Here is a 26,734-nt window from a genome sequence, read left to right on the forward strand (position 1 = left end):
GAGAAAACCCGGGGCTGGCCGACACGCTGGAGGATGGGCAGTCGTTTTGCGCTTGGCCCGAACCCGAGGGCAGTCAGGCGCCAGGGGGCGGGGGCTCCGGGCCTGCTGCCCGCGAGGCTGGGGCGGGCCGGACGCCTGGGTTTTTAAAACCAGCTACTTACTGCCGGCTGGGACACAGCGTCCTGCGCCTTGCTCTGTCCACCTCGCCACCTGCCTCGGGCACCAGCAGGCAAGATGCGGTCCTCTTTGGCTCCGGGCATCTGGTTGCTCCGCACCTTCTCCAGGGACAGCTGGTGAGCAACGCTGGGGAGGGAGGCGCGCGGCCCCGGGTAGCTTCCCTTCGGCGGGCAGGGAGCATGGGGACCCGGGACCCAGCAGCGGGTGGCCTCGCAGCCTGTGAGCCGGGGATCCTTCAGCGGTGGCGGCGGCGGCGGACCTTCAGAGCCGCTCACTTTCACATTATTGAGCACAGGGGCAAACCTGGACTTGCGGGCCAGGGAACCAACCGAGGCCGAGTGGTGGACTTGATGAAAAGTGGCGTTTGGGGTCCTGGAGTGTCGCTTTTGGTCTTTTTGCCCTTGGATAACACAAAGGCCAGAACTCGGTGGTCCTGGGAGCTTGCCTTGAGGGGATCCAGGCCCTGAGAGACCAGGAGGGGCTTATCTGTCAGATCAGAGCAGGGTGCTGCACCTCAGCTGGGTGGTCACCCCAACAATGGGCAGCCCCGACATGGGAGGCGCATGTGGAGGTGTGGGGGTGCAGAGCCTGCAGCTATTCTCCAGAGGTCGCCCACTGGAGCAGTTTTGCTGGGTCTCCAGAGTGCTTTTTTTTTTTTTTTTTAATATTGTGTGAGTTGCCATCATTTACAAATTATAAAATTTAACATAAATAGCCGGGTTCCTGGCTTCTCTTGAAAAACAGGTGGAGCAATATGAGGCCTAAATTCCCAAATTATATTCATAGGACATTAAGGAGTCCCCTTTAGATAGGGCAGGTGTTCTTAACACGGCCAAATGGATCTAGTTTTAAAACAAAAGCCCACACTCTTAACCTCCAGTCCTGGGCTGGCTGGTCACCCTTGGCGCTTTCCTGTTGGTGACAGTCCGCATTCCTTCCTGCCTTCTTCACACGTTTATGTGACTTATTTGGTCTTTTTTGAGTTTGGGACTGTTAAAACATATTTTTCAGAAAAAGATAAAACCAGACACTCATAAGGATATAAAAATGAACATGTGTTAAAGATTTAATTTTACTCATAATGAGGGAATCAGAAGATGTGATACTCTAGGAAAAAGAAACTGCAGGGAGGGGGCAATGGGCAGTTACTGTTTAGTGGGGACAGAGCTTCAGTTTGGGACGATGAAAGGTCCTGGAGCTGGGTGGTGGGGACGGTCGCTCACCAGTGTGAAGGGCGTTAATGCCACTGAGCTGTCTACTTAAAAAGGGTTAACATGGTAAAGTTTATGTTATATATATTTTACCATAAATTTAAAAAGAGAGAATCCAAAGAGCAGACCCATTTATAAATCAGGAATATTGAGGCAAAACTGGTTTTTCCACAGGTTGGAAGGGGAGACTATTGAAAGTATCAATTCATAGACATATTTTGTATGATTTAGTTTCCTGCCACTTTGGAGCATTGCAAAACAGCCCAAGGTCAGCGAGGTACCAGAATCAGAACACGTGGAGAGGAGTCCTCTAGACAACGCACTGTCTTCCCATGAAACACAAAATTTTTCCTACAGTCTCCCCTTCCTTGATCAAAAATAGTCACAAAGAAAGATTATTCTTGATCATAAAATAAGGTTTGTCTCATTAGATTTCATCTGATTACATAGGTGTAGCAAGAGTACTAATTTATAATATAGGTCTTGTTAAGTTTACTCTGCTGGAATTTTTTTATAAGGAGCCTTAGATTGGACTTTTAAAAGCGTGTTGTTATTCACTGTTCTGAGATTAGGAAGCTAAGCCAAGAAACTCTCTCTGCTAGGTTTTACCTGCTGTACCTATAAATTTGGGCAAATTTCTCCTTTCTTGAGGTCCCCAAAATATCCTAAGTCCCCTGGGCTGGCCAAGGAGTAACCTTCCTTATTTGCCTATAAGGGAAAACAGTAAGCCAGTTTTCTTGGGAGGGTTTTATTAGTATTGACTTCATACAGCCAACCTGAGTTCCCTAAAAGGGGCTGGTTATACCTGATTAAATGAGCATCATTGTCAATTACAACATTCTAGGAAAGGCCTTGGTTGCATAACCAATTTTTCTAATTATTCTGTGGTTTAAAGAAAGAGGACATATTCTTATTGAACTTTTGCAAGTAACCATATAGCTATGAAAAGTCAGAAGACTCCACAAAAGTTTATGAATTCTGGGGAATCAGGTAGGGAGGATGAAATGTTTACAAATGCTTCATTTCAGTTTACAAAAACAGAGTCTACCCATAAATTGCTCTGGGCTACATATAGCTTAAGAAGAAAAGAAAGGACTGATTTATATATCCAGAAAAGAGAACACTAGAACAATACCAACAGTACTGCAAATACAAACTACAACCATCCCTCATCAGTTTATTCTATTCTATGTGATTAATTCTTGTTCCGCTGAATTGGGTTAGCAGTCTTATAACCTGTCTGCTTCTTGACTAAAGAGTTTTGACAATCCTGGCTTAGTCCATCGGTGTGTCCTTAAAGGTGGCTAAGCAATGCCACCAGATGCCTGTGTCCAAGAGCAAGTTCCTGGCACAGTGCTTCTCTGAGACAGTTCTTGGCTGTTAAAGATAAGACCTTTGACTATAGCTGATTGCAGAGACTTTGGGAAGCATCAGAGTAAAACAAATACTATCTGTAGGTGACAGAGACCTAAAAAGGTGCGGATTAATTTATTACTGATAATTTTCAAAAGTGAATGATCTGATGAGAATTCATGACAAGAGTAATGCAGCCAACAAGAAAATTTGGTTGTTTCTGAAGTATGCAAAACAAAATAAAGCCAGTCCCCCTCACCCCAAAAATCTAGATAGTAGTTAAAAATATAATGAAGCTAATTTCAAAGAATACAGTGAACATAACATCTGATTATTAAAAAATGGATGAACATACTTTTTATAGAGGAAAAAGTCTTGAAATATATAAAAATCCCGAGACATAATTTACATACTATACCAAGGCTATACCAAAAATGTCAACTGAAGAGATTCAGTAAGTCTGGAGTAAGTCCTAAACACCTATATCTTCATAAAACTCCATAGGAAAGTCAGATGCACATCCCCTGGTGAAAACCACTGACAGAGAAGATGTTAGACTCTAAGAAGTAAGGCTGTAGTCCAGGTAAAATTTTCAGTCATAACTGAAATCATGACTGGTAACACCATCCTCTTATTATCAGAAAAAGCATCACATAGAAACAAATCATGGACCAGAGAGGGCACTGAGAAATCTGCAGAAACTTCTCACATAATATACAATTTCTGAACTATTTATATAAATAATAACGTTTACCTTTTCAAATCTAGAGCCCTGGCCAGGATGGCTCAGTTGGTTGGAGTGTCATCCTGTAGACCAAAAGGTCACAGGTTCAATTCCCAGTCAGGGCACCTATCCAGCTTGAGAGTGTGATTGATACCCAGGTGGGGTACATACGAGAAGGCAACCAATCCATGTTTCTCTCTCATATTGATATTACTCTCTCTCCCTTCTTGTATCTCTAAAGCAATTAAAAAATGTCCTTGGGTGAGGATTAAAAAAAATTAACCTAGAGAGGGTTTAGTATCTCCTCTGATTTCACAATTATTTTCATGCAATTGGTCAATAATAACATATTTAATAAATCTGCTCTCTCTTTTTAAAAGGTGAAAGAACAAATCTTTGTGATTTTCTAGGAGCTCTCTTGGGCATCTCAAAGTTAGTGTTAGGTACAAGAGATATGTTGAATGTCTTATTTATTCTGTGTCTAGGCTTTGATTTGAGGGAGGCAAAATCAGGAGTGGTTAAGAGATTTGGATACTTATCATGAGTGCAAAGAAACAGTCCTTGTCCCATGCATTTGAAAGTGATAATATTACCCTTAAAAATAAACATAGAAGGTAACATAAAGAAACAGGTCTTACTTCCACTCAAGATGGCGGCATAGGGAGACATGGCTCGCCTACTCATACAACCACATCAAAATCACAACTGAAATTAGAACAACCATCACTCAGAACCTTCAGAAATCAAGTTGAATGAAAGTCTGACAACTACGGAATTAAAGAAACCACATCCATCCAGATGGGTAGGAGGGGCACAGACCCGGAATAGGCTGGTCCCACACCCATGTGTGGTGGATAAAAATTCAGGGGGAATATCTCAGGAGTGAGGAGTCTCAGCCCCACACCAGGCCCGCCAGCCCAGGGTTCCAGTGCCAGGAAGATAAGTGCCCACAACTTCTGGCTGCAAATACCAGTGGGGACTGAGTCAGTGGAAGAAACCGCTGTATTCCCAAGCAGTTCCTCTTATTACAGAACCCACACATGGACTCACCTACTCAGAACTCACTGCGTCTGAGCTCCAGCACCAGGGTAGCAGCTTGAAAAGCACCAGTGGTATACTGGGAGAAAATGAAATGTCTGGCATCAAGGCGAGCAGAGGCCATTGTCCCTTTTCTAAACCCTCCCCCCACAGAGCCGGCAAGCGGGAGCCATAGCTGAGGCTCCATCAACCTGACTAACAGTGTTTGACCCACCTTGGAGATCTGCAGAGACTCTGCCCCACCCAACTCTTGGCCTCACGCAACCTGCTTTTCCATATGAACGGCTGGTCTTGGCCCAGGCTTCACAACTTCCTAAATCCTAAATCTATCAGACAAGCAACAGCTGGCCTCAGTGAGCTCCAGGCCTGGCTCTAGCAGCAGCCAGCCTAGATTCACAGCTTGGCTTTGCCTGGGAAACTCTAAGCCTAGTACAAGTAGCAGCCATCTCAGATCGCTTTATAGCTCATGCAGGGTGGCCCTGGGCAAAACACAGGTGAGGCTGACCTTGGCCTGCCCTACTCATTAAAAACCCCAGGGTCAATGCACCCAGTGGGCAGCTACAGACCACATCGGAGCACCACCACCCTGCCCCTGCACAGCTGATCCTCCATGGAGGGAAGAGGTTGGTGGTCAGTGGTCACAGCTAGTCCTTGCAGCTGACTGGCCTGGATAAATCCCTCCCATTGATCTGCCAACAGCAACCAAGGCTCCACTACAAGAGGAGGGTGTACTCAGCCCACACAAAGGGCACACCTTGAGCGCCCAGCTGGGTGATAGGGGAGGGTGTGCCACTGGACCCTACAGGACACCTACTACATTAGGCCACACTACCAAGACACAGAGTCAAAGCAATACACAGAAATAAACATAGGGAGGCTGCCAAAACGAGGAGACAAAGAAACATGGCCCAAATAAAAGAAGCAATCAAAACTACAGAAAAGGAGCTAAACAAAATGGAGATAATCTCTCAGATGCAAAGTTCAAAACACTGGTTATAAGGATGCTCAAGGAACTTAGTGAGGACCTCAACAGCATAAAAAAGAGCCAGTCAGAAATGAAGGATTCACTAATTGAAATAAAGAGCAATTTACAGGGAAACAACAGTAGAGCGGATGAAGCCGAAAATCAAATCAATGATATGGAACATAAGGAAGCAAAGAATAACCAATCAGAACAACAATAAATAAAACAATACAAAAAAGTGAGTATAGTATAAGCAGCCTCTGGGACAACTTCCAGAGGTCCAACATTTGCATCATAAGGGTGCCAGAAAGGGAAGAGAAAGAGCAAGAAATTGGAAATCCATTTGAAAAAATAATGAAAGAAAATTCCCCTAATTTGGTGAAGGAAATAGTCATGCAAGTCCAGAAAGCACAGAGAGTCCCAAACAAGATGAATGTAAAGAGGCCCACTCCAAGACACATCATAATTAAAACACCAAAGGTTAAAGATAAAGAGAGAATCTTAAAAGTTGCAAGAGAAAAGAAGTTAGTTACCTACAGGGCAGTTCCTATAAGACTGTCAGCTCATTTCTCAAAAGAGACTTTGCAGGCAAGAAATATAATATTAAATATTAATATTAAAGGGTCTTATTTAAGAAGAAGAAGAATATTAAAACTATGAACAATAAAATGGCAAAAAATGCAGATCTATCAACAAATGAATCTAAAAAACAGTCTAAGCCAACAAGAACAGAGACAGAATCATGGATACGAAGAGCATTTTGATGGTTGCCAGACAGGAGGGGTATGTGGGGGAATGGGTGAAGAGGTGAGGGGATTAAGAAGTACAAATAGGTAGTCACAGAATAGCCATGGGGATGTAAAGTACAGCATAGGAAATGGAGTAGCCAAAGTACTTATACAATGACCCATGGACATGAACAATGGTGGTGGGACTGCCTGAGGGAGTGAGGGGTGCTGAGTGGAGGGGGATAAAGGGGGAAAAGTCGGGACAACTATAATAGCATAATCAATAAAATATAATGTAAATAAATAAATAAATAAATAATTTTAAAGATCTTAAAAAAGGAAAGAAACAGCTCTTTCCCAAGAGGGAGTTCTTTGTTTTAAAAAGTACAGGAAATTATTCCGGTAAGACACAGAATTTGCGCTATCTAGGCAGATCCCACAGGAGGTAAAAAAATAACACTTTACAACCTTTCATTAAGAGCAGACCAATAATCAATATTCAAGAAAATTTTGTAATTTTTAACAGACAGAAAACCAAATTCTACTTTTGCAATAATATCAATAAAGTAAACACTGAGCCAGCTTTGACAAAATTACTAACACACTTAATGGCTTTTTAAACTCATTATTTGCACGTCCTATAATCCAAGGCAAATCCAGTTCCCTGTTCACAAACCTACACATTTATCTAGTCAGGTTTTGTCCTTCCTTGTTCTCTTCCTTATTCTGGAACGACCAGTCATTTTAAACCGCTTGTTTTTAAATCCTCACCTGAGGATATGTTTTGTTCATTTTAGAGAGGAAGGGAGAGAGAGACAGAGACAGAGACATCGATGTGAGAGAGAAACATCGCTCAGTTGCCTCCTCTTACATCCCCCACCAGGGATGGAACCCACAAACCTTTGGTGCAGGGGACCACGCTCCAACCAGTGAGCAACCAGGCCAGGGCCCAGTCATTTTACTTTAGGATAAAACGTTTCTTTTTTCTCCTCAATAAACATAAACACATCTTATTATCACATGTACAAAGTTGTGCCTCTCTGACACCATTGTTCCTAACAGAATCGCATTCATAGATATGAATTGTACCCTTTTACCAAAGTAACTTATAGCTCAGAGAATATGGGGGTGGGGGGGGTGGGGGAAACTGGCTAATTATAAACAGCCTGTCCCACACGAGCATGGCAGAAGAGCTCACAAACACTCAACAACACAACTCTGTCACCACACGCCATGTTCATACGCTTCCTGAAGCGTGAGCCTGACCCCTGTGCGCGCCAGCATCTCCCAGATGGACTGGAACCCTTTCCCCACGGTGCACCTTGTACAGTGACTTTTCTCAGCCTCAGTTTCCTCATAGGTGAAAGGCGGGTCCTAGGCTATAAACGCGGTATGTGGCCACTCTTGACCCCCTTTGGCTAACGAGGCTGCTCATGAACTGTTCTTTTACTTCTTTGCTCATGAATGTAGGTTCAGACTCCTATCAAACACTACATGATGTTATAGTTCCTACTGTAGGCACATAATGTTGAGAATTGAAGTCTATAAAGATGAATAAGACACCCTACCTTCCTGGAACTAAGGATCAGGCTGGAGAGAGGGTGTGTATGCTTATTATCTAATTTACTGCTTCCACATGTCCCCAAGGAGGCCATTGGAAAGTGAAGTGAAGAAAGCAGATGTAGCTAGACTGCCTAGACAGAGCCAGGGAGGATGGGGCCTGACCTTTGGGTTCCTCATCTATGAAGTGTGAATACTAATAATACCTACTTGTGAGGCATTGTGAGGATGAAGGAGGGGCAGTGCCTGAAGTACTTAGATCAGTGACTGGCTCGTGTTAAACGCTGACTAGAAACTAATTTTGGACTGTTACTCTACTTGCTTCTCCTGCTTGGTGCCAGGCACCGTTCATTTGTCGTTCACTGCAGTTTCCCCACCTGCCGTGGATACCTTGAGGCACAGAGAAGCTGTGTTGCTTACCTAGCGTTGCACAGCCCGTAAGTGGCTGAACTGGAACTTGAATTCGGGGTAGCCTGACTGCCACGCTGTCCTCCTGACCACACTATGGAAGGGAGAGAAGATCAATCACAGGGCCCTTTGGCCTTAGATCACTTAATCTCTCTAAGGCTCCAGGTCTTTGTCTATAAAATGGAAGTAATAGTGTACCTGTATCACAGGGTTTTAGTGAAATTAAATGAGAAGTCATTTAAAGCACTTAGCCCAGTGTCTAGCGTACAGTTAGTACTTGGTAATTGCTGGGTACTTGTGAGCTTCCGTGGAGGGAGGGATTCCCGTTCATTAGGATGACAAGGTAGCACGTGAATTGGTGGAGCTGGAGGTGTTATGGGCAGCGGGCCTGGAGCAAAGGCCTGGAAGTGAAGGTGTCACCTTCCTATTCAAGACCATAACGTAGCTGCACTGCAGGTGCACAGGGTGCTGAGGAGCCTTTCCAGTCCCGGGAGATGTGCGCCAACAGAAGTCAGAGACTGCCAAGTTTCTGCCCCTCTCCTGTCAGGCCCCCTGGGTCAGGATGGGGTGGAGAGCTAGCTACTTCATGGCCGTGAGGAGTCCTCCATGGCTCTGAGCCTGGTCAGTGCCTGGCCTTCTGTGTCAGTGTCTGCCTGGACATGTCTGGGGCAGCTGGCCACATGGGCATCTTGCCAGAGACATGACTGGAGCTGTGCTTACGGGGCTGGGCCCATTTCCTGGGGCCCCGTGAGTGGGAACTGCCTGGGACAGGGAGAAGGAAAACCTGTGGGAGGAAGGGCAGCTGGATGAGCAGGAATGGGGAGCGGGGAAGCAGGAAAGCAGGAGCTGTGAACTCCCTCCCACCATGCAATCCGCCCCTACACACACACACACACACACACATAAACACACACACACACACACACACACACACACACACACATACACACCTGACTCTTCCCATGTGAACTGGAAAGGCCAAGGCTGGCTGATGGCCACTGCTGGGATGAATGACCCTGCCCTCTGAGTTTGCTGAGGGCTCACGCTGCCACATCCATTGTGTCTTGTTGAATCCTTCTAACAGTCTAGAGCGGCAGCAGTTTATTATCTTATTTAAAAGAATGTCGAACTGAGGCTTGGGGAGGTTAAACCAGTTGCCCAAGGTCACAGGAAGCAGCAGAACCCGAAATGAAGACTCATCCTTTTATGGCCCAAGTCTAACGTTCTTTTCCCTGTTCCGCGACGACCTCAGATCCGGGGTCCTGGTACCACAAAGAGGTATTAGGTCAGGGGAGCTGAAAGGGCTCCCGAAACCGAGCTGTGGTAGTGAAAGGATGCTCTGAAAAGGAAGAGAGCTCCTGGAGCAGACCCTGGAGAGCTAAGCATGCTATCCTTGCCCCACTCCTTCCGCCTCTCAAGGTCAGGGCTGAGTTGCAGAGCGTGTGATCCTAGGGTCCCCTCCCCCACTCCTCATGTGCTTGCTGCCCTCACCCCCAGCGGCTTCTGCTTCCTCTTCCACCCTGCTGTTTCCTCTTTCCCTTCTTACAGAGCAGAATGCTGTGCACCTTCCTGGCTTTGGGTGTGACTGTCTGACTCAGGCCGCATGGACGGCCTGAAAAGCAGCAAGGGTTCTGGAATGGTCTAAGTCGCTGGCCAGGGCCCTACTTCTGCCAGTCCAGCTGTAGCCGTGAACACTGAGGCCAGAGTGGAGCTGTCTGAGAGTCACCGCATAACTGAGGACAGACAGCAGAGGTCGCGTCCCTGAGTGGTGTTTGGGGTGGAGTGTGCGTGGGTGGTACCACTGCTCTTGTTTTGGTCTCCGGCTCAGGCTGTGTCCCCTGGATCCTTTGTGCTCAGGGGGAATGGACGAGGGTGAGGTGGAGACCAGGCCTCCAGAATCCTGAGAGGAAGGCCACCATCTCCCAGCCTGGCCAGGACACAGCTCTGCCACCATCAACCTGGCTCCATCTGTGCTGTTTGTACGGCTCTTAGGGGAACGGCCACCTCTTCCAGACCCTGCCACCTCTCACATTCTCCCTGAGTTATTCCAGTTGCCTGAATAAAACCCCATGCTGAAGCTGAAAGCCATGTCCTTTCACTCTGTCTGAATGCTCGGGGTTCCCCTACTTAGCTGCCTTCACCAGGCAAAACAACCCATATTTTAATTACTCCTTTAAAAAACATCATTATATCATCTACTCATTTATTCTATAAAGTCCTGGGCTGCTTGTGTCTACTAGCCCATGGCCCCCTCCTGTGGGAAGGATCTCGGGACCAAGCGCTGAGTCAACTTGATCTCTCTGAGCAAGCGCCGCAAGAGGCCCAGCAGGGGGAAGGGCAGCAAGCAGAGGATACCCAAAGCTGGCCCTCCGCTTCATGTCCTCAGTGCTCAGGGACCCTCCCAGATCTGGGCTGTCCCTGCTCCATCGTGTACGCTGAAGGCCTGGCTCAGGATTCTGCCCATGGTGTCTGTCCCATGTGGGCCTTTGCCTACCATGAAGTGTCCCAGTGGCGGTGGGGATCTGGCTGGGGTGGAGCGGGGATGCTGTCACCACTGGCCTGGTTCTTGTTGCTCTCAGCACTCTTTCCTTCTCAGATCTCCTGAGTCCTAGCACAGGCACCTCTAAGGATAGGCCACCAAGTCTGTCCTTTCAGGGCAAGTGCCAAGGTCACCAGCCACATCCAGCCCAACATGTCATGTGGCCATGCTAGAAGCCCTAGACATCCGATAGCATCCCCTGGGTAAGGTGGAGAGTGGGGGGGACCCATTGATTTGAGAGTTTAAGTCCCCATGGGCCTCACATGGGGGTGGGGACTGTCAGCATGTGGATGCAAAGCAAGGGAAGGGGATGCAGGGACCGAGGATGGCCCACTGCATAGCCACTTGGGAAAGGGACCGCCTTCCATGGTGTCCCAAAGGGGACGTCCCTCTGTTATGCTATTTCTTACTGTTCTGTTGTTGTACTGGGGATATGTCGTTTGAGTGGGAATAGGTCTTTTGTTTGTTTTTTGTCTGTTGCTGCTTTGTGACAAATTGTTCTTGGTTCCTATATCGGAAGCATTCTTAGTGCAAAGTCTTAACATGGTTGATAAAGCCATTATCATGTTCCTTCAAAATAGCAAGTCCGGCCATCAGCTTATCATGAAGAGATAGCTAGTTCACCTCTCTCCTGGACTCGGTTGGTTACTCAGTAACCAGTGCCAGGTGGTGGAGGTGGGACTCTAAAAAGTGCCGCTTCTTCATCGCTTCTGGGCCTGTTGGCTAAGATCTAGTGTGAAAAGTGCCCCTTCTTGCTGACAAAGACTTCGAGGGCCATGCGGGCAGTCAGCCCCTCCTGGAGCAGGCTGCAGACCTCACCACACACGTTCCTTGGTCCTTGGCCGTTGTGCAGGCCAGCACCTGGGCTGCCATCCCTTCCCTCACAGCCACTCTGGGGCAGTTAGCAAAGCCCAGCTGTGCATAGTTGCCCTCTGATCCCTCGGGGGCCTCTGGGTTCTGCAGGCAGGGCTGTGAGCAGAGAAGTGAAACCTGTGGTTCAGGCCGCAGGAGTGTGTCAGCTGTCCTTCCTGTGAGTTCCATCAAGTCTGGTAGCCTTGGCTTAGCCCAGCCCTTAACCTGACAGATATCCCGTCCCCTTTGAATGGTGCCACCTTGGCCTTTTTGCTCAGAACAGCGGCCAAAGTGGAATGGAAAGAGGATGGAACCAAGAGGAGGTCTGTCTCCAAGTGCGCGCTGCCCAGCTGACTGGTTGGCTTAGAGCTCATCCATCCGTCACTCAGAGGCCAGGCAGGAAGTCCCAGGGAGGCACCATGGTTCACTCCCACAGCACCATGGAGGACCTCCGGCCCCACCCCGTCCCCAGGAGTCACAACTCCCCTGCTCTCTTGGTTGTCACTTTTTTGACTCTGGGGTCAGAGCTGGGAGAGAGGTGAGGCCAGATCTGCGGAGGGCTGGGCTGGACTTCCGCCAGTCAGGGTGTCAGAGTGGGCCTCTGCCAAGCCTCCTGTCTGCTGCCAAGGGAGCCCCAGTAACACGGCAGGCCCCCCGTGGGCACTGGAACCCGCCCCAGGCAGGGGAAGGGCACTGGTAGTTCCACTAGCCCAGGTGTGTGCACTGGGGAAGTGGACAGGAGGGGGCATCCGGGCCTCCAAATCCCCACCTCCCAGCAAATTCAGGGTCTGGAACTCCCACCACGGAGGAGCGTGGATACCAGCCCCACCCCCACTCACCTCCCATAACAGAGCGGCACGGACTGTTTCAGCCCTTCCAGCTCTGCCTCCTCACCTGAAAACTTCAAATAATAGCAGCTGTCCCACTGGGTGTCAGGAACTTATGTGACCTGTTGGCAGCATCATCTCACTAACCTGTCAAAGGTGATGAACTCTCTGCTTTTCTGAGGAACAAGTAGGTGTCAGAAGAGAAGCCAGCTTTTGCCTGATTTCTAAGTCCTTGCTCTTTCCTATCATAGAAGCAGATTCCCTGCAATGGACCACCACAGGCGCCCCGTGGGGAAGCCACGTGCCCAGGGAGGGGCAGGAGAACTGAAAAGGCGAGGGAGTGGGCCCCGCCTCCAGGGAGGAAGCCTGGCACGGGCTTCCCAAAGCAGGGAGCAGAGCGGAGCCCTGGGTCTCACTCGGCTTCACCTGCGTGGTCCCGACCTCTCTGATCTAGAAAATCCCGGCCCCCTTCGATGACTTTCCATCACTGTCACTTCCACAACTCAGCCCCACATGCCCCGTCTCCTGCCTCCTTCCCAGCTTGGCTCAGTCCACCTTCTGCACATCCGGGACTACATGGAGTTCTCCAAACAGGTAGTGTTATTTCACGCTCTCTGCCTTTGCACACGCAGTTCCCTGTCCCAGACACGCTCCCTGCCCCAGCTCTGGTCCACTTGGCTGCTTCCTGCTTATTTTTGAAAGTTCAACTACAGCCGCCCCTCTAGGAATCCTCTCCTGACACTGCTCCTACCCTAGTCGACCCCGGCGTCCCTCCTCAGTGCCCCCTTGTCATGCACAGCTGCCCGCTTTGATGGCACTGTCGCCCCAATTCTGCCTGTCTCCCCCCTGACCCGTGAGCACCCGGAGGGTGGAGATCTCTGTTCCGGCTTCCCTTGCTCGTCATGGCCCTGCACAGGGCCCGTGCGTGGTGGGCCCACATGTGGACGTGGCTCTGGGAGCAGTCTTGTCTGCCGGACAGAATCAGCCTGCCAGAAGGTGGCATTATTGTGTGTGTTGCCATCATACCGCTCCGCTTCCCAGGGTCAGGAGAGGAGTCTCAGTGAGAGGTGTCTGGAGCAGAGCAGGAGAAACACTGGGGACACGGGCAGGACAAAGCCAATGGAGGGTGGTCTGGGTCCTACCTAGTTGGGCAGATCCTGGTGCCTGGGGTGGGATCAGTGTGGTGGTGGCAAGTAGGGGTGGGAGGAGAGGGGGCTGGCGACCAAGCGAGACTCTGAGCCCCTTGTTGGCTCTGAGCAGCCCCCAGAGGGCTCCGCGTGTCTACTGAGGTGCAGCCTGGCCTCCTGGGCAACACCAGGCCCACAGCCAGGAAGGCCCTCGCTGCCGGGTCTGTCATGGGAGGACAGTCGGAGCCAGGGTCCTCAGGGACCTTTCAGACCCGGAGAATTCATGATTTGTCACCACGATCTGTGGCTGCAGCCATGTGGCAGCCAAGGTAAGCTCAGCGAACCCCAGGGGTCTTCACAGTGACACAACAGGGACCTAGGGACTAGGGGGAGAGTAATATTGTATTCACCTTACTTTGAGATCGATGTGGTCAGTGCTGCCCTCCATATACAATTGGTGAGGAAACCAGGGGCAAAAAGCGGGTTGGGGACTTGCATTTGGTTGCACAGGAAATGAGAGGCCTCACTCAAGGCTTTCAGCTCCTCCCCAGGCCAGGCAGCCTCCCAGGCAGGGCACTGGGCTGGAGTTACCTGGAGGGCTATAGTTTTCTTCCACCCACGGCTCTGGAAGGAGGCCAGCTGGGCACCCTCTCCAAATTCCCCTCAGATTCTGTAAGTCCCTGAACTAGGAGTCCTGAGCCACGTACCAGTTGGAGGGACCCGGAGAACATTGCTGCCACCAAGCTTGCTGATGTCAGCCACTGTGGCAGAACACCTTGGAGTAACCCCAGACTCCCTGGGAAACGCCAATCCCTGGAGAAACCACGCACCCCTGAGATCTGGTAGCCAGAGGCACCAGGCTGTAGAGAAGCGTGAAACCCAGACTAGGCGGTAGCTGGAACCTTGTTCTTAACAGAATGGAGAGTCTCTGACATATAAGCCAGGTAGTGGAGTGGGGCGTGTGCCTCCAGTGTTTTAGGATGGGGTTGGGGGCAGTGGAGAGAATGGAGACAGCTCCTAGGCAGGAAGCTCCCGCGCTGGGGTGAGTAGAAAAGGGCCTGGCAGCCCAGCCGAAAGTCAGGCCCTGCTGCAATGCCCCTTCAGCTCCCAGGCAGGGGGCCTGCACAGCACATTTGGAGGCACGGAGGCTGGGTTTTGGAGGCAGATCCCAGAAAGGGCAGATTGAAGCCACCGTGTCCTGCCCCTTAGGCTCACTGAGCTGAGAGAGGTGCCAGGTGCCTTTCCTCCTCATCCTTCTCCGTGATGTCTTTAATGAACCAGGGCTTTGTGAATGCCTGGCCCCTACTCCTGGGCTGGGGACCATGATGAAGCCTATTTTCCATGCGTTTCCTGGCTCCCGGCTGCTGATTCCGCTCAGCTGATGCTGTGCTGGGTAAGCAGACACTGACTCGGGGCACAGAGGCCCTTCCCTGACCCTCAGGACAGGGGCAGCCGGGTGTGCATGGAAACTTGACTGGTGTCTGGCTGATTTGTTCTTTCCATCCCAGACCAGTGCATGGGGTGAGACATGGGGCGGGAGAGGGCACATGTGATGTGTGAGCCACAGCTGGAAAGAATGACCCTGACGTCTGGCAGGGTGGATGAGACAGGACCGGGAGGAGGACGTGGTCCTGTCGGCAGCGTTCCCATGGGGCCCATTTCCAGCTGTGGTCTGGGCTCCCTCTCACACGGTTGCGGCACCTGCCACCTCCGCTGCACTCTAAGCGTAAGAGGGGCGCTGGGCTCACTGTGAACACAGACCCTTCTCCCCCCTCCGCCTCCCCACTGCTCCCATCATTTCTGGTATTTTAAAAAAGATTCTAGCTCCTTACCCCCATCTCTCTCGCACACGCGTCCACGAGGCACCCTGACCAGAGTGAGACCAAGTGAACATAGCAGGGACGGAGGTGACAGGAGCGGGAGGAACACATTGGTGCTCTGTCAGAAGACTCAGAAGTTGGGGCCCGGGAGACAGGGCTCCCTGAGCACCCTGGCTTCCGGACATCTGTTCCTACCCTCCCTGTGGCCTCTGCCCGAGGGACTTGTGTCTGAAGGGGAGGTGCTGCGGCCCTGGGCTGCTGGAGTGGGCACAGCTGGCACGTGGGGTCTGGGCCTCCTGCTAAAACAGATGCCCACCTTTTCCTGCAGGTACCGAGGCTTCATCCTGCTGCTCACCTTCTTCATTTATACCTGTTTTCACATGTCCAGGAAGCCCATCAGTGTCGTCAAGGTGAGGCTGGCCTGGTGGCGGGGAAGAATGCGGGAGACGCTGGGCCCCAGCAGAAATGCACTCCTGCAGAATGGTCTGGAACCCGGCCCATGACCATCCTGCCTCTCTCACTGTGATCACTGAGCTGGCCCTTCACCTGGCTGGCTCCCAGTTTTAGCAGCTCTTTTTTCCCCCTCCCCCAGGGAGCTTTCCCCAGGTGCTCCTTGTGAGTTTCTTCACCAGTGGCTGTGGGTGGATGGAGGGAACGAGGCCCCTGGGCTCTGTGGGTTCTGCCTTCACTGAGGGTCCGACGTGGCTGGTTCCTGCAGGAAGAGGTGCCAGAGGAAGGAGCAGAGCCCATGGGGAGGCAGCGGTGCTGGGTGGCTGGGGAGCGACGTCGCTTGCTCTTCTCTGGGCTGAGCGGGCTTTGGGGCCCCTGACCTGTGCATCCCCTCGTCCAGAGCCGGCTGCACCAGAACTGCTCAGAGCTAATCCAGCCCCTGAATGACACCCACGATCCCAACGATACCAGGTGGTGCAGCTGGTCTCCATTTGGTAAGCATGGGGCGAATTGCCTCCCCGCTGCCCACCCTCTCCCCAGGAAGGGTTGTCCAGAGCTAGAAAGGCCTTCTTGCAGGGGCAGCGGGCCCATGAGCTTTCTGTCTGTCCCTTCTGCTCTCAGATCAAGACAATTACAAGGAGTTGCTGGGGGCCGTGGACAATGCCTTCCTTGTGGCCTACGCCATCGGCATGTTTATCAGGTAAGACAGGGGCGGGGCTGAAATGCGGTGGTTCCGAGCTGCTGCCTCCCCTTGTTTTACAGGGGGCACAGGGTCAAAGGGCAGAAGCAGATGGCTCCCCAGGTCAAAACGAGAACAAGACTCGTGCATGTGCCATCAGCCCACAGCCATTCCCGTCCCCTTACGGTGCCACTGAGCCTGCTCCTTAACCTCCAGCTCCCGCGTTTAGTGGCTCTTTTTCCCAGAAAGGATGCTCTGGTGGCTCAGAGGTGGTCACTTGTCCAAGCCGGGATTAGAGAAGAGGGATTAGGGATGGCTCCTTGAAGGAAATCAGATTTGCGCTGATGCAGAGCAGCTGGGTTTGGCAGGGAGATGAGGGGGGGCGGAAGGGAGAGAGCCAGGGGAGGGTGAAGCAGCCTGACCTGCGGGTGGGCGGGGCTCGGTGACAAGTGTAGCGGAGTGTGGGCTGAAGAGTGAGGCCACGCGTGCCAGGCTACGGGCACTGGAGGGCATCGAAGGGTTTTACCCAGGGTGTCATGTTTAGGTTTACATTACAGGCAGGACACTTTGAGGGGGACAAAAGGCGGGCTAAGGGAGGGCGAGACTGAGGCCTGGTTGTGCCAAGAAACAGGTGGATAACAGTGCAGCTGAGCTTTGAGGAGCACTTGAGCAAGAACAGTAGTAATAAAGACGGGAAAGAGAGGACACACTGGAGAATATTTCAGAGAAGAATGGGCCCTGGCAGGTGGCTCTGTTGAGTAGAGTGTCGTCCCGATACGCTAAGGTGGCAGGTTCAATCCCTGGTCAGGACACATACAAGAAGCAACCAATGAGTGCATAAATAAGTGGAACAATAAATCGATGTTTCGCTCTCTCAAATCAATTAAAAAAAAAAGTAGAATGGGTGAGTCTTGGAGATTGAACATGAAGGGTGGGGAGGAGAGGCAGGAAACTGGGGTAGCGCTGTCATTTCTGGCTGAGCCACCAAGGATGGTGGTGCCAGACACTCCAATAAGGGCAAAAGGTAAGGGGCTGGGTCGGAGAAGGAGGTAGAGGAGCTCAATTTTAGAGTTTTGAGTTTCAAGTGTTTGGGGGCATCCAAGCCATGATGTCCAGAGGGTATCTTGTGTGCGGCCCTGAAGCCCTGGGGGAGAGAGCAGACGGAGGACATGCACTTAGTGGTAGTTAAAACCATGCAAGTGCTGCAAGAGACTGCTCCTCGAGCCCTGGCCGGGTGGCTTAGTCGATTGGGGCATCATCCCCATACACCATAAAGGTTGAGGGCTTGATCCCCAGTCAGGGCACATACCTAGGTTGAGGGGTTGATCCCTGGTCGGGCATGAATGGGAGACAGCTGTCTCACTTTGATGTTTCTCTCTCTCTCTCTCTCTCTCTCTCCAATAAACATCCTCCAGTGAGAATTTAAAAAAGAGAGAGAGCCTGCTCTCCAAGAAAGTCAATGAGAAGTTGTGGTCAGCCAAGGGTAGGGGGCTGAGACTGCCAACAGTAACATCAAGCAGGCGAGGGAGAGGACACCTCTGGGGGTGGGGGTGGGGGCTGGGGCGGCAGTTTCAAATGCAGCAGAGAAGTCTAGTGAGTGGAGGACAGAGGTTGTCCCTGGCTGCAGCAATGCAGAGGTCGCGGGGGGTCACCTCAGTCAGAGTTGCCCCAGTGGTGGGCTGGGGGAAGAAATGGAGGCAGAGGGTTGAGGCGTGCAGACAGTGGGATTAACCACGAATCTACCTCTCTCTTACCCAGCGGGATCTTTGGGGAGCGGCTCCCCCTCCGTTATTACCTGACAGCCGGAATGCTGCTCAGCGGCCTTTTCACCTCGCTCCTCGGCCTGGCATACTTCTGGAACATCCATGTGCTCTGGTACTTTGTGCTCGTTCAGGTATGAGCCTCCGTCTTGCCTTCAGCCTCTGTTTTCTGTTACAGAAAGAACCTAGTCCTTCTCAGCTGCTCCCAGGTCTTAGTTGCTCTGGGCCCTGACCCGGGCAGCCTGGCCCACTGCTCCTCTGTGTGCTCCGCGGGGCCCCCCCTCCCACCCCCCAGGCTCCTGCATTTGCTCACTCAGTGAGTCTGCACTGAGCACCACCCTGTGGCTACATCCAGCACCGAGGGCCAGTGGGCACTGGGTGGTGTGTGCACCCATGCGAGGGGTGGGGGAGCTTGGATGTGGTCTTTGGAGTGGCCCTCAGCCCTGAGAGTGGGCCTCCTCGGCCCAGGGGGTGGGGGAGGGGAGGGTCAGAGCAGGGAGACGGCAGCATATGGGGCCTGTCCCACCTGCCTCCGCTCTCCCCGCAGATCTGCAATGGACTCGTCCAGACCACGGGCTGGCCCTCGGTTGTGACCTGCGTCGGCAACTGGTTCGGGAAGGGGAAGTGAGTGTGACAAAGGAGTGTGAGCAGGAGGTTCCCTTGGAAGGCTGGGTGGCAAGGAGGTCATTGGAGGCCCCCTAATATAATTTTCAGGGGAAGATATTAGAAACGTGTCTCCATTTTGCTGACTTTGCCACTAGCACACCCCAGCTGTGACAATCGCAACTCTCCAGACATTGCCGATGCCCACCGGGGACTGAGGACCAGTGCTTTCAGAGATATAGCCATAGGGAAAGGGATAAGAGGGGGGCTAGGGGCTTGGCTCCGGAGGACAGCAGGAGCTCTGCTGGGAAGCCCCATGTGCTGGCTCAGGGGGGGCAGGCCTGGCTGTTCCTCCCTGGTCCCAGCCAGTCCGTGCCCTCATCCCTGGCTGGAGGCTGGAGGCGACCAGCTTTCTGCACTTGGCCAGAGCAGTTGAGATGAACCCTATGCTTCCCCTTTTCACTTCTTCTGCCTTTCCCTCCCCTGCCTCCCTCCAGGCGGGGGCTCATCATGGGCATCTGGAATTCCCACACATCTGTGGGCAATATTCTGGGCTCCCTGATCGCTGGCATCTGGGTGAGCGGGCCCTGGGGCCTGTCCTTCGTGGTCCCAGGAATCATCACTGCCGTCATGGGCCTCATCACCTTCTTCTTTCTCATAGAGTGTGAGTGGACGCTCCCTCCCCACAGGGCCCTTCGTTCTGGGAGAAGGCAGCTGGCTTAGTGGGATGGTTATGGGCCATGGAGCTGGAGGACCGGGTGTGTGACGGGACGAGCCACCTCTCTGAGCCTCAGCTTTCTCACTTGTAAATAGGGCCAACAGCATGTACTTCCCAGGGCTGGCAAAGGTGTAAGTGATACAGGTAGTTCAAATGCCTGGCTCCTAGTCGGTGCTTGGCGAATGCTGGCTGAATCTGAGAGGAAGAAAGGGGAAGGTGGGGTAGAAAGGACCCCTCACATTTGCTCTTCTCAGCCCCATTCCAGGAGAGCCTGAGAGTCCACTAGGCCAGGTAGTGGGGCCGCTTTGCAGCAAGCAAACCGAAGCCCAGGAGGCAGTAGTGACAGTGCCGGCTGTCAGCAGAGCCGGGCCTAGCACTGGTCTCCCCAGCGCCGGTTCCAACTCCCTTGTGTGGCCAGTTTGGGGCTGGGGACTAGCCCCAGGGTGAGCGGGAGGGCCTGACCTGAGGAAAGCTTCTTAGAAGGCTTTTATTTCAGACCCAGAAGATGTGGACTGCACGACCCCTGAGCACCATGTGAGTGTGAGCCCCCCGCCCTCCCACTGCCCCCCAGACAGGACTGGGAGTAGGAGGAGGAAGCCCTGAGCCCACAGTCACTGCACAGGCTTGATGTCACACCCTTGGGTGGCTCCTCACCAGCCCGAGGGGTCTGCAGGCACTTAATTGAGTCTGGCAGAGGGACATGCAGCTCTTCCCGCTTTGGAGCCCCTGCCTCTCAGGGAGGTGGGTCATCCCTCCAGCTGGCAGGAGGTGGCACATGGGCGTGCCCGCACCAAGGTCACGTCTCTGTTCAGGGCGAGCCGGAAGAGAACCAGAAAACCCCTGAAGACCCTGGGAGTAACCCTTACTGTCACCAGGAGGGCAGCCTGGAGGCAGCGGCTGGATGCTCCAAGGAACCAAGCACTCAGCCTGCTGCCATCAGCTTTTGGGGGGCACTTATGATCCCGGTGAGAAGTTGGGGCAATGGAGGGGAGAGAGAGGCTCTCTAGATTCTTCTGCAGGATATCAGGAGATGGGGATGCTCAGGGTGATCTACGGCGTCCAGAATTTCTTTACCGGGGGTGTGCGTGGCAGGTACTGGGTGGTGCTCAGCTGCCCCTTGGGGAGCACCCTCTTCATCGTGCCCTCTGCTATGCCCCCCAGGGCGTGATCGAGTTCTCTCTGTGCCTGCTCTTCGCCAAGCTGGTCAGTTACACCTTCCTGTACTGGCTGCCCCTGTACATCTTCAATGTGGGTAAGTACCAGGGGAAGAAGAGGTGAGGCAGGGTCTCTGGTCTGAGAGGAGACCTATTATGTGATGCAGATAAGTCAGGATATAGGAGGCATCTCTGTGAACCTCTTGTAGGGCAGAAAGAGGATTTTGTCTTTAAATGGAAAGTTGAGCCTTGTATGCTACCCCTAACACCCTGATTCCAGCTGCCTTTCCGCCTTGGAGCTGAGATAGGAATTAGGAACTCAAATCTCTGTTCTGTAAGCCTCCCTAACTTCTCCATCCTTTAGTGTAAGAGAACTCACCTCCAGCCTGCTTGGCTCATAGATAGGTGGGATCGGAGGGTGCTGGACAAGGTCTGCCTTTTGAATGCTTCCCGAGGTCCCTTGAGTTTCTCCCAAGTCCAAGAAGAGGCCCTGTGAGCTGCCCACACTTGTAGCCTAGGTGGTAAACACTGCTCTCCTCCCCTGGGGGCTGCCTATACAGCCTCGTGGGACTCTGCCCTGTGCCGGGGTGGCTGCGCTGCCTTCCTTGTGGACCACTCTTCCCGCCTCTGCCCCGTCCAAGGATGGACAGATGAGGAGAGGTCACTTTTGTGGTTGAAAAGGATGTTGATGTCTACCTGGCCTGGGACTGCTATTCCATAGGTCAGGTGGCTACTCCCCAGGGAGCAGACCCCACTCCAGTCCCTGAGCCTCAGAGCTGTGCCAGGGTGCAGGCCCCCACCCCAGGCCCTGCTGTTCCCTCCACGGACTGCCAAGAGCCAAGGTTGCCTGCCACATACTGTATTTACTCTGGATACCATGGGGATTAGTCAGGGCCAAATCTCAAGCTATAACGTGCCCCATAGCTCTTATCTGAGGGGCATCTTGCAAAAATAGAGGTGGAGCCTCAGGGCAGCTCTGTGGACCTGAGACTATTTGTTTTGTGGCGGCTGACTTCAGAGTGTGAGTCTGCCCTGAGGGTTGGGCTACCATTCAAGGCTCTGGAAATTCCTTCTCTAATCCTAGGGCAAGGCCTGGGACCTGAGACCCCCTTTCCTGGAGTCTCTTTCCTGGCTCTGGGGAGTAGCAGAGGCCTCAGATGGACGTGAAGCCTCCTGGTGGCGCCTGCCCCTTGTTCAGCAGCAGAGAGGGACTGAGGCTCGCGGAGAGTTTTATCCACAGGGGAAGGTGGCCCAGTGGGTCGCGGCTGCCAGGCCAGAGCCCAGTGCTCTCTGCAGCAGGCTAGCCTGAGAGGTCAAGGCCTTCCTGTAGGGGAAGATGGCAGTTCAAGACTTGGGGCTGGAGTGGGCATGGGGCCACACACTGTCGGAGAGTCACTCTGGCCGTCACTTCCGCAGGGGTCCTCACTACTTCCTCCGAAAAAGGAGGCCATGGGCTGGGTCGGGGGCCCTGATTTTTCCGGCTGTGACTCTGCGGGATGTTTGTCTGAGCCCTCGAGTCTGATCACATAGTCACGTTTTCCACAGCTCACTTTAGTGCCAAGGAGGCGGGGGACCTGTCTACACTCTTCGATGTTGGTGGCATCACAGGTGAGGCCCTGCCCTGCTCTGCCTCTTCTCCTGTGGGGGTGCAGAAAGAAGGGACAGGCCCCATGGGATGTGACCTGGCCTCCTGCCCAGTTGGGCGGCCCTAAGAAAGACAGCCCTCAAGTTTGGTCTTCCTGTAAGCAGTGGGTGCAGGGAGGACTTCAGAGGGGACCTCTGCTGGCTCTGGATGGCCAGGCCTGGCCAGTGCGGGGCAGAATGAGGGGGCCAAGGTGGGGGCACCATGTGGATGGGAGGCTGCGGTCGTGCCCGGGGCAGTAGTGGGTCGGTCTGTGTTCCAGGCGGCATCCTGGCGGGGCTCATCTCTGACTACACCAATGGCAGGGCCACCACCTGCTGTGTCATGCTGATCCTGGCTGCCCCCATGGTGTGTATAACCCCAGGGCGAAGCGCGTGGGCCTGTGCACCTGTGTGTGGCTGCTGAACACGGTGTGCGCCTGCACACTTATGCACATGTATGTGCATATGGCCCTGTGCACAGGAAAGAGACGCAGACTGAGAGTTTCAGAGAGGGGTTAGTGACTGTTTGGCCTTGGTGGGGGAAGTGGAGAGCAGCTGATCAACTTCTTGACCAAGGAAAGAATAGGAGATTGAGGCTGGATATGAGAGAAACCTTTCTGGGAAAAGCAAACAATAAATCACCACATCTTAGGCACACACACGCCCTCTCCGTCCATGGGACATCTAAAGAGTGGGAGGCCTGGGTGTGAGAGGGAAAAGGAGCAGGGCGACCTGCTGGATTCCAGGGTTGGTTGGTCCCCCGTCCGGGCTCCGGGCTATCACGGGCCGTGGGAAGCCTGGGTGTCATCTGCCTCTCCCCCTCCTTCTTCCTTAGCTATTCCTGTACAACCGCTTTGGCCAGAGTGGGTTCGTCAGCTCCATAGGTGAGATGCTGGGAGTCCTGCCAGGCCACAGGAAGGGCGCTGCCTTGGGGGTGTCTGGGGGGAGGCCCAGGAAGCAGAGGTCCTCACTCTGATGCCAGGGCCCACCCCCCGCCCGCTGTGGGGATGGTGGGGGTGGGGGGCAGCCCTTCATCTCTAACCGGCTGTCTCTGTCCCGCCTCAGTAATGCTGATTGTGTGTGGGGCCTTGGTGAACGGCCCATATGCGCTGATCACCACTGCCGTCTCAGCTGACCTAGTAAGTGGGGCCGCCTCCTCGAAGCCAGGGGTCTCATTGGGGTCTTGGTCAGGGCCTCTGTCTCCCGGTCCTTTTTCCCCACAGCCCATTCCCTGTTTCTTGGCTACATAGACGAGATCCTGGGTCTTTCAGAATCCACCATCTCTGCCCTCCCACTCTCAAGTCCGAGCTTCAACACCGCCTGTCCCGGGTCAGTGCCTCTCCAGGCCCGGGCCGCGGTGCTGCCGCCTGTTTGGGCCCTCACTCTGCTCTTTCTCCCCAGGGGACTCACAAGAGCCTGAAAGGCAACGCAAAGGCACTATCCACTGTCACAGCCATCATCGATGGCACTGGGTCCATAGGTTTGTGACTAGCGTTTGGCTCCTGGCAGCTGAGCGCTGAGCCTGATCTTGGGCACACGCCTCGGACTGCTGCCGTCGTGTGGGTGGGGGTCCAGGGTCCCTTGGCGGTGCCCTGCTCTGACACTGCTCTGCACAGGGGCGGCCCTGGGGCCTCTGCTGGCCGGGCTCATCTCCCCCACGGGCTGGAACAACGTCTTCTACATGCTTATCTCTGCTGACGTGCTGGCCTGCTTGGTAAGGGTTCTGGGGCATCCGGATGGATATCGCGGGGTGCCCTGTCCTGCCAGGCTAGGACCCTGAGGCCCACAGCATTGTCCGCCAGGGGCTCTGGGACAGCAGCCCTTTGCTAAGAGCCACGGCACCTCCCATGGGTGACCCCTGCTGAATGAGGCTGGGTGCCCAGCCCGTGTCCTCCTGCCAGCCCACTGCTGGTCACCAGCACCAGGGACTAAGCATGTGCCCCAGGCTAATGTCCGCCTTTCCCTCTGTGCCTCAAACCCCCCACAGCTCCTCTGCCGGTTGGTGTACAAAGAGATCCTGGCCTGGAAGTCGGTCCTGAGCAAGGACAGCGGGTGAGTCCTCCAGAGAGCTGGATCCTGCTGCCCCACCCCTCCGCCAGTCTCACCTGCAAACCCACGGTCAGGTGCACTGCGCCCGCCCGTCTGAGCCCAGCTCCAGCACGGACCTGGGGTAGTGGAGCCGGCCCCGGGTGTGATCGTGAGTGCCCTGCCCAGCCCCAGCCCCAGCCCCACTAACCTGCCCTTCGTTGTCCCGCGTGTCTCCGTAGCTCTTGTCTGGCCTTAACCCCCACGCGGTAGTAGTTTGCTCAAGTCCCGTGACTCTTGTGAGTATTTCCTTCAAACCCACATGCAAATCCTTTCTCTTTCAGTGTGATTTTTCCAACTTTCTCTTTCTTCTTGCGGCCAGTTCCAAAGACTGGCAACCCTAGTCGAGCTTGGTGCTTTGGAAGTGTTTCCTAAGAGGCCTGAGCTGCCACCAAGGCTGGCAGCCTCTTCTCTGTGACAGCAATAAGGCTTGGGACATAGCCCAGGGCAGAGGAGGCAGAGTCCAGGGAAATCATTTTCCTTCTGAACTCAGAGTGCGCTGCAGGTGCTCCTGAAGTTCAGAAACCAGGGGTCATTGGGCCCCTCTGCCCGAGGTGTGCAGAAGGAATCAATTACCAATCAAAGCTTCTGGGACAAAATCAAATCAGTGTTGGTGACTGGCTGGTGTGCTCTCCGTCTGCTGCCTGGTGGTGGTGGGTGTGGAGGCTGCACAGATGGGCTGGTGGCTGAGTTGGGCTGGCGAGAGGCGGGACTCCCTGCAGGTGCTGAGGTCTCCCCGGCCTTCCTGCCCTTCTCTTGCAAAGGGGGAGCTGGCAGAGCTGGGGACCTGCTCTGCATGGGAAATGGGGCTCCAGGTAACCAGCACACTATATGGGGAAGCACTTCCCTTGAGGGAAAGCCTCATCCAGGCTCAGGAGGGAAAACCTGCGAGCAGGAGGTGTTGACCGCCTGTGGAGGAGCAGGGGGCTGGGCCACGTGACCAGAGCTTCTTCCACGTGCCTTCCCTGAGCCAGGGCCCAGGGGAGATTGGGGGCGGGGTGGGGTGGACAAGAAGCAGACAGGAAAAAGGATGAACACTTAGGAAGCCTCTGCTCTGGGCCTGGAAGGAACCTGACTTCAGATAGATTAGCTCGCCTCCCAGCCATCTTGAGGTAGATACGCTCATTTAGAGATGAGAGAACAGAGGGTCAGGACTTGGATGTGCCTAAGACTTCAGCTTGTCCCTGTGTGGGGGGAGCAGGGGGAGCCCTGGGCTTGGAACCAGAGCTCCCTGCACAGTCCTGATTTCTCTGCTCCCCCTTATCTTATAAGACCTTGGGCTTAAATCTCTGAACTTCCTCATCCTTATGTGTAAAATGGAGACGCTTATTCCTAAATACCTGGCAGGGTTGATCTGAGGCTGAGACAGCAAGGGATACCTGATACTGCTTTTTAAAGCTGTCAGATGTGGTACAAATATTGTACGGTTTTAAATTTAATCTGGCTTTCTGTTCCCTGCTGAAGAGGTGAGAGAAAGCCCTGATTGCAGAGAACAAGGATGAAAGGCGATTACTCAAGGACCCTAGGAACCCGCCTTCCCTGTCCCCACCGATGGGGCAGGAGACGGTTGTCCTGTGCCTCACTCTCTCCCATCGCCTCTCTCCTCCCCATTCAGGTATAAAGAAATATGAGGCCCTGATTAGAAAAGAAGCACGGAGGGCCCCAGCTGGGTCCTGAAGTGCTGCCCCGGCCAGACAGCTGAAACCGCCACAGATTGCTGAGGCCAGCCTCCTGATCTGATACCAGCCAGCGGGGCCTCGCCCATGGATGCTAAGGGGCTGGGGAAGCCTCTGTGGGAAGGGGATGCCGAGCAGAGGGACAGGCCAGAGCTGAGCGGTGTCTCCGTCTTGCTGAGGGACACCTCTGCCCAGACTCCTGCCTGTTCAGATGCCAGGACAGAGGCAGAGGCTGCGCCGGGCCAAGGCCAGCTGGGACAAGGCGCAGCTCCCTTGCGGCATGAAATGTGAGCCTTTGTGATCGGCTTGTACCTACTGATGGGGTTCTGACCCCATTTCAGAGCTGCCCAGCCTCTCTCCGTCCCTTCGTCCACAAGCTGCTGGATTTCTGTTTGATCCTGCTTCTCACTCCTGATCCGTCTGACCGTCTGACCTAAAGCATTATGGCTATATCCTCCAGGGCTGGGGCTGAGGGGGAGCAAGGGGGGTCATCACTCTTGGCCTGGCTCCTGTGCCACCCCAAAGAGTGCGGGGCTCCCCTTCTCCCCCTGGCCCTGGCCCCCCATGTCTTGGCCCTCTATGTCTTGAGTGAAGACCACAGTCAGGGCAGTGCTGTGGGGTGGGGAGTGGGGCCATGCCTGAAAATACCAGTGTCAGT

General features: G+C 53.5%; 1 protein-coding gene across 1 annotated transcript; it reads left to right on the forward strand.

Moving 5' to 3' along the window:
• SLC37A2 (solute carrier family 37 member 2) lies at positions 1-26,497 on the forward strand. The gene is made up of 19 exons (XM_090257931.1): positions 1-293; positions 15,657-15,738; positions 16,179-16,272; positions 16,400-16,478; positions 18,216-18,351; positions 18,765-18,841; positions 19,318-19,484; positions 20,035-20,072; positions 20,351-20,503; positions 20,700-20,790; positions 22,238-22,300; positions 22,597-22,682; positions 23,151-23,199; positions 23,381-23,454; positions 23,717-23,795; positions 23,932-24,029; positions 24,303-24,367; positions 24,583-24,639; positions 26,016-26,497. Exons 1-18 carry the CDS (start codon positions 235-237, stop codon positions 24,611-24,613), a joined length of 1,521 nt encoding a protein of 506 aa, XP_090114057.1. The 5' UTR covers positions 1-234; the 3' UTR covers positions 24,614-24,639; positions 26,016-26,497.
• The last annotated feature ends 237 nt before the right edge of the window (positions 26,498-26,734 follow it).

The sequence above is a fragment of the Furipterus horrens genome, unplaced genomic scaffold (genome assembly GCF_987537825.1).
Source record: "Furipterus horrens unplaced genomic scaffold, mFurHor1.1.pri manual_scaffold_11, whole genome shotgun sequence".
Classification (NCBI taxonomy): domain Eukaryota; kingdom Metazoa; phylum Chordata; class Mammalia; order Chiroptera; family Furipteridae; genus Furipterus; species Furipterus horrens.

What these genes read in the sequence shown, in the direction of transcription:
- SLC37A2 (XM_090257931.1), top strand. Translation starts at nt 235, where the DNA reads ATGCGGTCCTCTTTGGCTCCGGGCATCTGGTTGCTCCGCACCTTCTCC. An exon ending in AACTGGTTCGGGAAGGGGAA is followed by an intron (nt 18,842 to 19,317) that starts GTGAGTGTGACA and finishes GCCTCCCTCCAG; the next exon opens with GCGGGGGCTCATCATGGGCA. An exon ending in CGATGTTGGTGGCATCACAG is followed by an intron (nt 22,301 to 22,596) that starts GTGAGGCCCTGC and finishes TCTGTGTTCCAG; the next exon opens with GCGGCATCCTGGCGGGGCTC.